The sequence below is a fragment of the Coregonus lavaretus genome (assembly GCF_964263955.1).
Source record: "Coregonus lavaretus genome assembly, chromosome: 25".
In the NCBI taxonomy this organism is placed as follows: Eukaryota; Metazoa; Chordata; class Actinopteri; order Salmoniformes; family Salmonidae; genus Coregonus; species Coregonus lavaretus.
Window position 1 is genome coordinate 15,785,070 of NC_140012.1, and position 15,425 is coordinate 15,800,494.

Below are 15,425 nucleotides of genomic sequence, written 5' to 3' on the forward strand. Positions count from 1 at the left end.
CGTTAGGGTGAGGCTGTATACTGTAAGTATTGCCTCAGCCTGATACTTTTTCCTTATACTTTATCAGTTCATTGTAACAGTAGATCTTAGGCTCCTTTATTTAACATTGTGATCTAGTATGTTAGCGTACTTCCATGACTCACCACATGGAGGCAGTACTTATATCATCTGAACCAGAACCTCGGTCCCTCAATCGCTCCATGGAAGCTAAAGGAATACCTCCCCTCCGAAAATTATTACATGAATAGTCTATATCGTCACCATATCAAGGGAAAACGGTGTTCAGCGTATTGAAGCGTGTTGTACCTAATATAATTACAGTAGTGCAGTGCATTTAATTTGACAAAGTATTGATCAAAGGCCTTGATGTGTAAGCAAGTCCTTTGTTCATGGGATCACTTTGGTGCTTACAAGGCATGGAATGGATGAATATTCCCACTTGAATGAAATGGATGGACTAAGGGTCTGTGTTTAGGTAAATGTCTTCACCTCCTGCCACACAGCTACTGATGATAGAGGTTGCCGGACAAAAACACAAGTGGAAAAACATGAAAGTAGGTTCATTTGGGGTCAGGGTTAGTATTTTGAATTCTGAAAAGCTGAAATGTAATGGCTTATGGTGGACATTGTGTGACATTCTGTGTTGCAGTGTGAACAAGGTGTTAGAAAGCGTTTCAACAGAAAGAAAGCTGACATTTTTAAGGGTATTTTCTAAAGGGTTCTCATGCCAATGGCGGGCAGTTCTGGCTAATGACCAGGATCAAGTGGTCTGGCGTCCCAGGGTGACATGTTCATCAGCTTCCCACAGACTCAGGGAACATTAGTGGGCAGCCATATTGCATGGGTGGAGAGATGATTGGCCCACACACTTATTATCAGAGACTTGATTTAATCAGACTAATTAGACATACCAAGTAGGTTACTAAATAAACATAGAATAGATACTGTGAACAATGTTAACTTTGTGCCAAGTGCTGACCGGCGTACATCGCAGGCCCCGCAGGGCAGGTATGGCAACATTTTCTCTTTGCTTCATTGCAAAATGTGTAGAATTGTAGGAAGTTAGCGGTACGCCACTGCAAGTGCTTATCCCTGTGATTTTCAGGAAGGTGCATCTCTAACATCAGTGTTATCTAACAGCTTGTTTTGATCCCTCATCTGTTAAAGGAAAACTGAGATTCTGTCATTTTAAGCTTGTTCTACTTACCTAGAGTCAGATGAACTTGTGGATACCATTTTTATGTCTCTGCGTGCAGTATGATGGATGTTAGTGGTAGGTTCGTGAGCCGACACTAACTAGCATTAGCGCAATGACTGGAAGTCTACAGGTCCAGTAGCAATGAAGCCAAATAGGGCAGGATAGAGGCCAAACAGAGCAGGGTTTGTTGTGTCATAGCCTGCGGGAATAGTTATTTATTCACTTTGTGGCCAATGTAGAAAAACAAAACATATTTCCCACATATCAGTGTGATATAGATAGAATACATAATTAGTGTAGAGCTTTGCAGGTTTCAGAGGTTGTTGTTATTAGTGCAAAGATCAAAAACAAGAACTGGTGGAAAACATTTTGATAGAAAACAATTTTTTGTATTTATATCTTGATCATTTAAAACATGTAGAATTGGTCTCCTTGCGGAAATTTGGATGACTTTACAATTAGGCCTTTATGAATGATGTCCCTGCATGAAGCAAGGCTCCACCTTATAAAATGGAGGCCTCTCAAATCATGTTCTTTCATTAATCAGGCTACTATCTTAAAATCGATTTGAATAGGAAGCTAATGTAATTCCGACCACTCTGTCACAGTCTGTTTAAAATCAGCTCTTCAGTTTCTGATAAGATCTCTCATTTTAAATGGGGTATTTGCCTGATAGCCAAATAAGGGGTGCCCTCATCCCTCCCAAAGGCAAAGCTCACTGAGTGGTTGCGCCTTCCTTCCCCGGTGTAGGTCTCCCGCTCTCTCTTTCTCTCCTCTTACTCTGGGATCTCCTCACTGACTGGGAAGGATTTTACATAATTTTTCTGATTTTTCTCCTCTAGCCTACTCTTCATTGACAGTCTGAGTCACAGTAAGTATACAAATTACTGATGTTGAAACTTTAAGGTTGAGTAAGTTAGAATTTGGACCACAAACGTACACTGATACACTGAACAAAAATATAAACGCAACATGCAACAATTTCTAAAACTTTACTGAGTTACAGTTCATATAAGGAAATCAGTCAATTGAAATAAATAAATTAGGCCTTAATTTATGGATTTCACATGAATGGGAATACAGATATGCATCTGTTGGATCTCGTCAAGGTTTCTCTATGCATTCAAATTGCCATCGATAAAATGCAATTGTGTTCGTTGTCCTTAGCTTATGCATGCCCATACCATAACCCCAAAGCCACCATGGGGCACTCTGTTCGCAATGTTGACATCAGCAAACCGCTCTCCCACACGACGCCATTCATGCAGTCTGACATCTGCCCGGTACAGTTTAAACCGGGATTCATCCGTGAAGTGCACACTTCTCCAGCATGCCAGTGGCCATCGAAGGTGAGCATTTGCATTGGGGCTTGTCTTCCCCAGTAATTTTAGCAAATGATGTGGCTGAAATAGCCAAATTCACTAATTTGGAGGGGTGTCCACATACTATTGTGTGTATAATGTGGCAGATATATTTGTGACATTTTAAAAGGGCAATAACAGTTACATTGCTCATTAGAAGATAGCAGACTAGGCCTCCCGAGTGGCGCAGCGGTCTAAGGTACTACATCACAGTGCTTGAGGCATCACTACAGACCCAGGTTCGTTCCCAGGCTGTGTCACAACCAGCCGTGACCGGGAGTCCCATAGGGCGGTGCACAATTGGCCCAGCGTCGTCCGGGTTAGGGGATGGTTTGGCCGGGGGGCTTTACTTGGCTCAGTGCTCTAGCGACTCCTTGTGGTGGGCCGGGCATCTGCAGGCTGACTTCGGTCGTCGTTTGAACGGTGTTTCCTCCAACACATTGGTGCGGCTGGCTTCCGGGTTAAGCTGGAGTGTCAGTACTATGTGTCTGTGCTATGTGTTGTCAATGTGTATTATAGTGTTTGTGAAGTAAATATGGTGGCTATCAGCCTCTCTAAACAGCATTCATTGCTGCTTTCGATAGGCCCAAGCCAGCTCTGCTTTCCTAGATAAGAGGACAAGGCCACAAAATATTTAGTCAACGCTGGAAAAAGTCTAGACATCCAGTAAAGGAAATACAAACATTACCTTGTCTGTTTGGGAGAGGCTCTCTGTCACCCTGAAAGACAATACAAAATAGGCTTGTCAGTCATTGACTTTGACTAGAGTGGATGAGTGCACCGCGTTCTCTGATTGTCCTCATGTTCTAACCTCTATAGTAGGAGAATGATCCTTGGCATTCTCGTCTGTGTTTATATCTCTGGATCGGTTGGTTTACACTGTCTGAATGGACGGCTTATTTATCTTTATGCTGAGATACTGTAGCTGACTAGCTGTATAGAGCAGGCAGATGCTTTAATATAGACCAGGCTCTCTATATAATGTAACAGGGAGGGTCATTCTTGAGGGTGGTCTGGTCTGCAAGGGGTGACATGGGGACCCTCAAAATTGTCAAAGACTCCAGCCACCCTAGTCATAGACTGTTCTCTCTGCTACCACACGGCAAGCGGTACCGGAGCGCCAAGTCTAGGTACAAAAAGCTTCTCAACAGCTTCTACCCCCAAGCCATAAGACTCCTGAACAGCTAATCATGGCTACCCAGACTATTTGCACCCCCACCCCATCTTTTTATGCTGCTGCTACTCTGTTAATTATTTATGCATAGTCACTTTAACGCTACCCACATGTACATATTACCTCAACTAGCCGGAGCCAACGCACATTGACTCTGCACCGGTACCCCCCCTGTATATAGCCTCCCTACTGTTATTTTATTTTACTTCTGTTCTTTTTTTTCTCAACACTTTTTTGTTGTTGTTTTATTTTACTTTTTTATTAAGTAATAAATGCATTGTTGGTTAAGGGCTGTAAGTAAGCATTTCACTGTATTGTCTACACCTGTTGCATTCGGAGCATGTGGCAAATACAATTTGATTTGATTTGGTACTGGAGCATATGTGTGGGCGCTGTTTCTTGGTCCTCTGTAGCTCAGCTTGTAGAGCACGGCGCTTGTAACGCCAAGGTAGTGGGTTCGATCCCCGGGACCACCCATACACAAAAATGTATGCACGCATGACTGTAAGTCGCTTTGGATAAAAGCGTCTGCTAAATGGCTTATTATTATTATTATTATTATTATTATTATTATTATTATTATTATTTAACCCTGCTTTAAAGAGTTAGCTGATCTGAGATCTGGCACTAGAGGATCCAATAGTTTCTGTTCCAACTCCTGTGGAGTTTGGAAGTATCTGCCTAACTGGATCCTGACTGGCAGTTTTATGCAGCAAAAACTTTATCTCTAAGGGTTTTATTGGATCTTTGTTTGCTTTTTTAGAGGCAGTTTACTCGCTCATTGTCGGATCCTTACAAGGCACCCCGACCTACATCCACGATATCTCTGTCTCTTTCTCCTGCAAATGACAGGGATTTGGGCCTTGTCGGGTGTCTGTAGGATATCTTTCTTCGTCCCATACGAAGTGAGTAATCTCTGTCCTGATATCCAGAAGCTCTTTTTGGTTATAAGAGACGATGGCAGAAACATTATGTACATAATAAATTACAAATAACACGAAAAACACACATAATAGTACAATTGGTTAGAGGGCTGTAAAACGGCAGCCATCTTCTCCGGCGCCATCCACAATTTGGATGGGTTCCGCTGGTGTACAGCAATCTATAAGTCATACCACAGATTCTCAATTGGATTGAGGTCTGGGCTTTGATTAGGCCATTCCAAGACATTTAAATGTTTCCCCTTAAACCACTCGAGTGTTGCTTTAGCAGTATGCTTAGGGTCATTGTCCTGCTGGAAGGTGAACCTCAGTCCCAGTCTCAAATCTCTGGAAGACTGAAACAGGTTTTCCTCAAGAATTTCCCTGTATTTAGCGCCATCCATCATTCCTTCAATTCTGACAGCTTAAAGTGGTCCTATGGACAGATACTCCAATCTCCGCTGTGGAGCTTTGCAGTTCCTTCAGGGTAGGGTTATCTTTTGTTCTCTTTGTTGCCTCTCTGATTAATGCCCTCCTTGCCTGGTCCGTGAGTTTTGGTGGGTGGCCCTCTCTTGGCAGGTTTGTTGTGGTGCCATATTCTTTCAATTTTTTAATAATGGATTTAATGGTGATCCGTGGGATGTTCAAAGTTTCAGATATTTTTTTATAACCCAACCCTGATCTGTACTTCTCCACAACTTTGTGCCTGACCTGTTTGGAGAGCTCCTTGGTCTTCATGGTGCCGCTTGCTTGGTGGTGCCCCTTGCTTAGTGGTGTTGCAGACTCTGGGGCCTTTCAGATCATGTGACAGATCATGTGACACTTAGATTGCACACAGGTGGACTTTATTTAACAAATTATGTGACTTCTGAAGGTAATTGGTTGCACCAGATCTTATTTAGGGGCTTCATAGCAAAGGGGGTGAATACATATGCACGCACCACCTTTTTGTTATTTATTGTGTATAATTTTTTGAAACAAGTAATTTTTTTCATTTCACTTCACCAATTTGGACAATTTTGTGTATGTCCATTACATGAAATCCAAATAAAAATCCATTTAAATTACAGGTTGTAATGCAACAAAATAGGAAAAACGTCAATGGGGATGAATACTTTTGCACTGTATGTATGGGAATACTTCGGAACATATTTTCTAAATTAAAATCACTTTCAGCTGATTTCTTAGTGATTTTAGTCTTTTATGTCCAACAATGAAAACATTGTATACATTTTCTTTTGCTCATAAACATTTTGGGGCCAAATAAAATCACCAGGCCACCTATTGGAGAACCCTATTATAGAGGGTCGTCTTATCCTGGTTGCTGTGGCTTTAACAAGGCAAGTATGGTGTTATTGCACTAATGATATTGAAACATGATCTACCTAATGATTATAGGATTTCTGTTATGAATTTTATTTATTCAGCCCTTGGAAGATACATTTACCATAACTGGATGAATAATTCGGAATAATTTCTTAATACATTCAAAACCAACATGCAGTTCATAAAATCAAAAGTATTCAGTGCTGCTCTGACTTCAAAGTCTGTGAACTGACCTAACAGAGTACAATGTTCCATTCCCTTTTATCATGCTGTCTCCAGAGTTGACAACCTCTAAACTACAGTCTGGCAATAGTGCAGTTGAATAACTGTGCTGGGGGGTGAGCTCCTGTTCAGGTCCTTCATTCAAACCATTGGATCCAGTCCAACCTCTTTCATATTCATTCGCCACCTGAGTATGCTGTAGGTCTTGTGAAGAGCAGGGACAAAGTAGCAGGTTCATTCTGCTCAGAGGAAGGGCCTGGCAGAATAGTGGTCCGTGGTCACTAATGGCTGAATAATGGCAGCTGGTTTCACAGAAGAGTTTTCAGAGTGAGATGAAATGCTCTTGGAGGGTACTGAAATGAATTTGGTGGTGGTGGCCGGCCAATAAGGTCAAGCTGTTGCTTTAGACGTTTTCCTCAGATGCAAAATTGGTTTTGGACATCACAAGGAGGACATTATAAAAACACATTTTACAAAATACACATTTTACATGACTCTAGGTCGATTTAAGGTGTGTTAAAGTTAGTGTGTCACTTGAACACCTTGTTTATACCAAAGTCTCGATCAGCCTGCCCTTAATTTTGAGGCTGCAGACAAGAAGCTGTGGGGTAATAATATACTGGCAGTAAAAGTGTCCAAGCTGTATAAATGGATCATATGTTAAACATGTATGCTATGCAAAACCTCCAAGGATAAGGGGATGCCTCGATAGACAAATAGACGATAGTAGCTAGAGGAGTTTCACGTTAACTGGTCTCCCTAACCAGGGTTAACTGGTCTCCCTAACCAGGGTTAACTGGTCTCCCTAACCAGGGTTAACCAGGTCGTTATTGTAAAAGACAATTTGTTCTGAATTACTTGCCTGTATCTGGCTAATTAAATAATTGTTATAAATACATTTCTTCTCTTCTGTCCACAGATCCACCATGCGCTGAGTGTTGAGGACAACCTAGTCCACCCATGCAGGAAGCTCCTAGCCTTTGCTGGATGTGTGTGTCTTAGGGTGGAATGGCCTCCATACTGCTGCCCGGCTCAGCCTAGGTACGGGTACCGTGCCAGCTCCCAGAAGACCTCGGTGTATGCCCGTCTGACCGGGGCCCTGCTGGAGGCCACCGCCGCCATCGGGGCCCGCAGTGCTCTGCCCAGAGTCACCGTGGGCTCCACTGGCCACGCCAGGCTCAAAGGTAAGAGGGTGTGCATTATTGGAGGCTAGTGTGTGTTGGTGTGTGTGTTATACAGCAGGCTAGGTTGTGTGTGTGTGTGTGACCATCCAATGTGCTGTTTAATCTGAGAAGTCCCTCTGTGGTTTTTATTCTCATGAGAATGCAGTAAACCGATTTACTATACTGTAAACATTTTCAGATGCAATTTGTACCACACAGTTTATTGCATCTTAACAGGAAATGGTTTGAACTTCAGATTACCTATGTAGAACTTCAATTGTCTTGTATTTTCATCTGACTTCACTCTGCGTCCCTGGCTCGTGTTCCTGTAGGTTTCACAAGTATTGGGTATCATTCAAAAGAGAATAATTTATTAGTTATTTTGAGAACCTTAACTCCCTTCTTTCAGAACTGTTCATAAATTATGTTCTCTAAAGTTAGAAAATGTATCTTATTGTCATTCTGGCTTCTCAAACTAACGTGGACAATTACTGAGACTTGCTTAAAAAAGTATGTGCCAGACTCTGATGTGTGTCTGAAATGGTTTTAAGTTTTATAGAGCTGGCAGAGGTGGGGGTGTCATCATATTCATAAAGAACAACTTGAATGTTGCTGTGTTTATTAACACCTCTGTCCCCAATTTGAATGTCTTGTCCTAAATGTGGGCCTTGTTAATAATCCCCCTAACGTTAGTGGGAGTTTATCGCCCTCCCTCTGCCCTCCCAATTGCTATTAGCAAATTGTCTGACTTGATGTCGAACTATGCTAAATCTGAATTATTTATATTGGGTGATCTTAACCTGGATTGGTTGATACCAGCATCAGATAGACTGAAAGATATTGGTACTGAACTAAATTGAACTCAACTGATAACTAAACCAGCCTGCCCCAATATAAAACACCCTGAAAAGTCTACTCTTTTGGATATCATTCTGACAAACGCCCCTCATAAGTATACAGCCAATGGAATCTTTAGTAAGAGCTCAGTTGACCATTGTCACGTTGCCTGCATTAGAGATAAAAAGCTACCTAAATCGTGTCCACGCATTATTACAAAGACATTTTAGAACTTTCAATGAGAAACATATCCTGTATGTCCTGGGGTTGTATGATTGGGATGGTTTTTCCTCCATCTTTGATTTGGATCAGGCCCTTAAATGTTTTACCTCTCTGTTTAAGTCTGTTGCAGATAAGGATGCCCCATATAAGACATTAATGGGTAAAGGACAGATCAAACCCATGGCTCACGCATTAATTGTCTGAAAGATTTCATGAAAGAAACTTGGCTTGAGCTAAGGCTAGATTGACTGATTCTACCTCTGACTGGTGGTCCTTCAAACATTTGAGAAATAGATGTCTTACCGTGGTTAGAAAAGCAAAGTCAACATACTTCTTGAATTGTGTATCTGAGAGTGGTGTAAATCCAGCTAAATTCTGGAAAGGGGTGATATCTTCGGGGGGAAAAACTCTGCCCACGCATTGCCCAAGCAGGTTATGACAGCCTCTGGTCCCATAAGACACAAATTACATTTGTGGTGCTTTTAATAACCATTTTGCCTCAGCTGGCAATCTATTTAAAAGAATGGTTTCTGAAAACACCTCAAGTTCCACTAGAGGGAGTCCTTTATTCACCTCTAAACAGATGGCAGAGAATGATGCACTTCCAGGCACTCACTCTTAAATGTTGCTTTGTACTCTTCTGAATAGGGAGTGACTGAGCTTTATCCAAATATACAGTGGGGTCCCGAATTATGTACACCCTTGATAAAGATGAGCAATAATGACTGAAAAAAAAATTATAATACAGAGCTAGATTGTATGCTCAAACAAATTGGGAAATTATAGTATTTTATACTAATACAATTGCGCAGAGAAGAGATTTTGTTTAACAAGTAATACAAACAAATCTCAAAAAGGTAGGGGTTAAAATTGACACCCCTAAAGATTCTTATAAATAAAGTAGTCAAAAGTAAAGTATTTGGTCCCATATGATGAGTGAGGAAGTTAGAGGGTCAAAGATCATACCCCCAAGACATGCTAACCTCTCACCATTACCAATAACAGGGGAGGTTAGCATGTCTTGGGTAGGATCCTTGACCCTCTAACTTCTCACTCATCATTATTCACGATTAATTCAGGATTATCCAGAATCATGGTAGCATCCACGTTCATGTAGAAACATATTCTACTCTTATTTACAATAAAAGTGACTCCAAAATGACACACTACGTTTTTTACCATTCATTTCTATTGGGCAATAAATCATTTGAAACACAACCAAAATTAACTGCAAATGCACCCAACAAGTTTGGAGAGTCACAAGCTTGATGTAGTCATTGCGTGCTAGGAATATGAGACCAAATACTATATTTACTTTATTTATACAAATCCATAGGGGTGTCAATAATTGTGAGAAAAAAACTTGTTAAACAAAATCTATTTTTCTGAACAATTGTATTAGTATAAAATAATAATACTTTTTTTGGAGCATACAATATAGCTCACTATTTGAATGTATTTTATACAGCCATTATTGCTCATCTTTAAGAAGGGTGTCAATAATTTCATACCCCACTATATATCTGAAAACCATGCTTGCACATGGTTGTGAGGTATGTAGCGTGTCACCTCGGGGATCAGCAGAGCAATGAGAGCTGGAGAGTAGCTGCCGCCCCTGGGCTGCTTAAATGTGGACAAGTGCACATCGCCGGTGCGGTGTGAACAACCACAGAGCTAACAGTAACGACCGCGCTGCTCCCGCCAGTCGCGGCTCAGCCATGAAGGACTCCCGCAGGATGGACTTCAAGCTGATCAGTAAGAGTGCTTTAAATTAAATTGTGCTTTAGTCTTATGGAATTTACTTTACTATGAGTGGGTGGACTATACGGTGATTGTGTGGAGGCTCTCTTCACTTAACTATCTGCCTGCCCCTGTACCTTAGCAGCCTGCTCAAGTGTGTGTGAGATTTCTTCAGTTTCAATAGGCTACTCCTGTGGGTTGTCACTTGCCTGTGTGTAGTCTCCACAGGCTGATTTCTGTCTCCGGTACTGTCACTGACTGTTGCTACTCCTGTCGGTCTGTCTGGGTTTTTTTTAGAATCATGGGATGTTTTATTTTGGGCTCCAACGACCTTCTGTTGTAATGTTGTTTTGAAAGATCTGGATTTGTTGATTGGAAACAGTATTTTCCTGTCATGAATTTGTTGTGTAACTTGAGCTTTAGAGAGAAACTCTGGTCAGGTGACGTGGTTATCGTCTGTATCTGCTGATGTACTGAGTCATCGCCTAGTTGTGATTGTCATCAGGGCCTTATTAATGCAGGGGCTTAAGCCCGTAGGGGGCCCTTGAGGCAGAGAAAAATGGAAATGTATATTTTTTTACTTTTTTTTTACTGCATCCGCCAACCAGAGGAGCCCGCTCTCAATGAGTGTAGATAGCCTGCTGCCGCTCTGCTAATCATCAGATGGGGGGAGGAGATGAGGTAGGGGGCCCACGTGGGTAACTGGGGCACCCTGCCTTGCTTTGGGAACTGATTCAGGGCCGACCCTAACCTTTTGGGGCCCACACCTCGCGGGCAAAACATTTTGGTCGCCCCCCTCTTGACGGCAGAGAGAAATTCACACATTTGCCATGTGGCGTAGAGAAAATGGTTTTAGAAATGTTTGCTAATTTATTGAAAATATAATACAGATATCTCATTTACGTAAGTGTTCACACCCCTGTACATGTTAGAATCACCTTTGGCAGTGGTTATAGTACCAATTATTCTCAGCCTCAGTGCTCGTGCACGATCTTGGCTATTTGCATTGCATATATGGTCAGTCATCCCTTTAAAGCCTGTGGGGAATATACAGCGCCGTACCATGAAATACAACGTCGCAACCCAAAAAACACGATGACTGAAAAAGAGGCGCTAGTGTCAGAGATTGAGTACAACCAAAGGGTTTGGCTTCTCAGTTGTGGCTTGACCAGTAAAAATAAAAACATAGCTACAAAGAAAAGACCATTAAGACGATTAGTTGCTTTAGTAATGGCAAATATACTTCAAATGAGTAGGCAACACTCACCAATAAGCCATCCATCCTCAACAGCTCCCTCCTGTAGGCATATAGACCAACATTGCTGTTCTGCGAGTTGTGCGTACCACCTAGCCACCTTACCACCACATTCAGCAACGTCTTTTGCGCATCACATAACCTATCACCTGCACATTAAGAGTGGAAGCCTTTTCTGTTCACATAGTTTAACTCGTTTTGGGATGGTGCTTTTATGTTCGTATTTGGGAACGCATTGATGGCAAAGAAACCCCTCTTGACTTCAACCTGTTGTGCGATGATGTATGGAAATTGTATGTTAGTTCGTTTTGCTGATGATTGCATCCAAAGCATTGGCTCATCGAGGGCTGTAAGATGCCAATCTGCAAGCTCCCGCTGAAAAGTGCTGTTGCCAAAAACCTGAGGGTGGATAGCACTTGGATGTGCACTGGAATGGCATGTGTATGCTTTTTTAAATGTATGTCTTAAATCCTTGAAAATATCCTATAAGATTGGTTTTGGGAAACGATATCTGATGAGCCAATCTGTACTTTCTGCAAAAAAGTCCCACCTGTCTCTAAAAACACGCTCTCTGCAAAATGCAGCATGTGCCAAATCTTCCAACAGAGCAAGATCAGTCAAAACTGTAACTAAGCCACTCAGGAATGTTCTTGGTAAGCAACTCCAATGTATATTTGGCCTTGTGTTTGAGGTTATTGTCCTGCTGAAAGGGGAAATTTGTCTCCCATTGTCTGTTGGAAAGCAGAATGAACCAGGTTTTCATCTAGGATTTTGTCTGTGCTTATCTCTATTCCGTTTATTTTTATCCTAAAAAACTCCCTAGTCCTTGCTGATGACAAGCATACCCATAACATGATGCAGCCACCACCATGCTTGAAAATATGAAGTGAAACTCTGATGTGTTGGATTTGCCCCAAACATAACACTTTATAATCAGGACATAAAGTTAATTTCTTTGCCACATTTTTTGCAGTTTTACTTTAGTTCCTTATTGCAAACAGAACGCATGTTTTAGAATATTTTTTATTCTGTACAGACTTCCTTCTTTTCACTCTGTCATTTAGGTTAGTATTGTGGAGTAACTACAATGTTGTTGATCCATCCTCAGTTTTCTCCTATCACAGCCATTAAACTCTGGAACTGTTTTAAAGTCACAATTGGCCTCATGGGGAAATCCCTGAGCGGTTTCCTTCCTCTCTGGCAACTGAGTTAGGTAGGATGCCTGTGTCTTTGTAGTGACTGGGTTTATTGATACACCATCCAAAGTGTAATTAATAACTTTACCATGCTCAAAGGGATATTTTTATTTTTACCCATATTCTAATAGGTGCCCTTCTTTGCGAGGCATTGGAAAACCTCCCTTGTCTTTGTGGTTGAATCTGTGTTTGGAATTCACTGTTCGATTGAAGGGACCTTACAGATAATTGGATGTTTGGGATACAGAGATGAGGTAGTCATTCAAAAAATCATGTTAAACACTATTATTGCACACAGAGTAAATCCATGCAACTTATTATTTTACTTGTTAAGCACATTTTTACTCCTGAACTTTAGGCTTGCCATAACAAAGGGGTTGAATACTTATTGACTCGACATTTCAGCTTTTCATTTTTTATTAATTTGTAAACATTTGAAAAACATAAGTCCACTTTGACATTATGGGGTATTGTGTGTAGGCCAGTAAAAAAAGTAATAATCCAATCCATTTTAAATTCAGGCTGTAACAGAGCAAAATGTGGAAAAAGTAAAGTGGTGTGAATACTTTCTGAAGGCACTGTAATTACCTGCAATTCTACACATTTTGCCATGACTTATGCCATGTAAATGATATCTGAGTGCTAGTGACTAAGAAAATCAATGGGGGCCCCTTGGAGGTCAGGGCCCCTTGGCACATGCCTTGCGTGCCTGGTCGGTATTCGGCCATGGTTACTACAAGTTTAGATAGCTGGCTAGACTAATTGACCAATCTAAAAATGGTTTTCTGACATGGCTAATTGAGTGACTGTCATAACAAGAGAAACTGCTGATGCACAACATTTCGAAATTGCACCTGTATCCCACTATTCTAACTCTCAACGGGTGGGGGGGTGGCACTGTGATTTATTAATCCGGCCCTGATTGTCATCACAGCAGCAGTGAGTAACATGTTCAAGGTTCTGTGCTCTGCTCGGGTCAATATACTGTAAATAGCCAGGTGATTCATCATACCATGGTTCATGCTACGGTAATTGAAAGCTTCTCTTGACCAGCCTTTGTAATGGTTTACATTCTGTTATTCTCCTGCGTCATGCTATTAAGCGTCCCCCGACTTGCTCCTCTGACTCTACACAGAGAAGATACCAAAGAGAGGCAAAGGGAAAGAGCTTGATTTTCTTCACTGAGGTCTGGTTTCTGGCTTTAAAACACCCTGTCCTGAATATAGCTCTGAAGTCTATTGTCGGATTACAGACTCTGACACTCCACTCCATTTAATCAACCTCCACCAGTGAGTCATCGTGATCGATTTCACTTTTCTCTAAAGAAGGAGGAACACAATCTCAGTCAGTCTCAGAAGGAAGCAGAGATAGTGGTAAACAAGGTTTGGCCCCTGCAGGGCTCCAGTCTAACATATTTTCCTCTGGTGGCACTGGTGCCATTAACTTTTTCAGTTGGTGGCACCAACACATTATTTGATAGCACCCCAAAAAATGTGTGCCGTCACGCAATAGAAAAAGAGTAATCATCTTATAAAGTCATTCAGTGCTTTTATTGAGGGTTAATAGACTTCTGATATGGTATTCGATAAATTAGTTGTTTAAACTAACCTGTCTATGCAGGAATGCATGGCTCAAGATATTTTGATGTGCAATATAATCCATTGATTGACATTAATTTTAGGTTGACAAATAGGCAATTTTTATTTAATTGATAGCCATGGCTATCCAGAATTTTCTGAATTTTCCTTTGTTCAATAGAAATGAATTTGCCTACATCTTTATGTGCACTAATATCATAAGCTAATTTATTTTGGGCTAATTCACCACCTGAGTAAGTGGAACCTTAAAACACATTAGCTAGATCGCTAATTCTAAACTTAATATCCACTGCAGGTAGCCATGTATTAATCTAACAGTAACTTAAATGTCCTAATAAACTAGCCTAGGCTACATAAAAACAACAACATTTTTAGTCATTTAGCAGACGCTCTTATCCAGAGCGACTTACAAGAACAATTAGGGTTAAGTGCCTTGCTCAAGGGCACATCGGCAGATTTTTCACCTAGTCGGCTCGGGGATTAGAACCAGTGACCTTTCGGTTACTGGCACAACGCTCTTAACCACTAAGCTACCTGCCACCCCTACCCAATGAGGCCTTCACTCACAATGGCCGATGCACATTTTACACGCTCCATATCTCAAAGCCATATCAAATATCTTGGTTGTAGAATAGTTGCTATGAGCTCAATATAAAGCATTGTGAAATATATTTTTTGAAAAAATAGGATGTTTGGAGTGAGGTGAGCATGTGGAATGTGCAGCTCGCATCGATGTGACCAATTAAAAATGTTTACACACACAGCTAAGTCAAAGGGTTGCAAAATGCAACTAAATGGTCGCAGTTTGGAGCCCTGGGCCCCTGTGTACTAGTGTTCATCAACAGGCTCACAGAAAGACACAAAGGGACAGAGAGCCAGAGTGGGAGTGCGATCACAGAGGACATTGGCTTCTCAGCAGGATTTTATTGTATTTTTATTTTACCTTTATTTAACTAGGCAAGTCAGTTAAGAACAAATTCTTATTTACAATGACGGCCTACACCGGCCAAACACGGACGACGCCAATTGTGCGCCGCCCTATGGGACTCCCAATCACGGCCGGTTGTGATACAACCTGGATGTAAGCTACAGCCTGGGCCAGCCAGCTAGGCAGCCTGGGGATGCATCCCAAATGGCACCCTATTCCCTATATAGTGCACTACATTTGGCCAGAGCCCTATTGGGCCTGGCCAAAAGTAGTGCCCTACTATAT

General features: G+C 41.5%; 1 protein-coding gene across 1 annotated transcript in view; it reads left to right on the forward strand.

The window, feature by feature from the left end:
• Positions 1 to 15,425, forward strand: part of LOC311100638 (1-phosphatidylinositol 4,5-bisphosphate phosphodiesterase epsilon-1-like) — a gene marked incomplete at its 3' end in the record, with an annotated part of 107,045 nt that overhangs the window by 12,664 nt on the left and 78,956 nt on the right. The window contains exon 2 of the mRNA XM_084141567.1: positions 7,121 to 7,385. Within this exon, the coding sequence (XP_083997693.1) occupies positions 7,121 to 7,385 (265 nt within the window). The remainder of the gene's footprint in view (positions 1 to 7,120; positions 7,386 to 15,425) is intronic.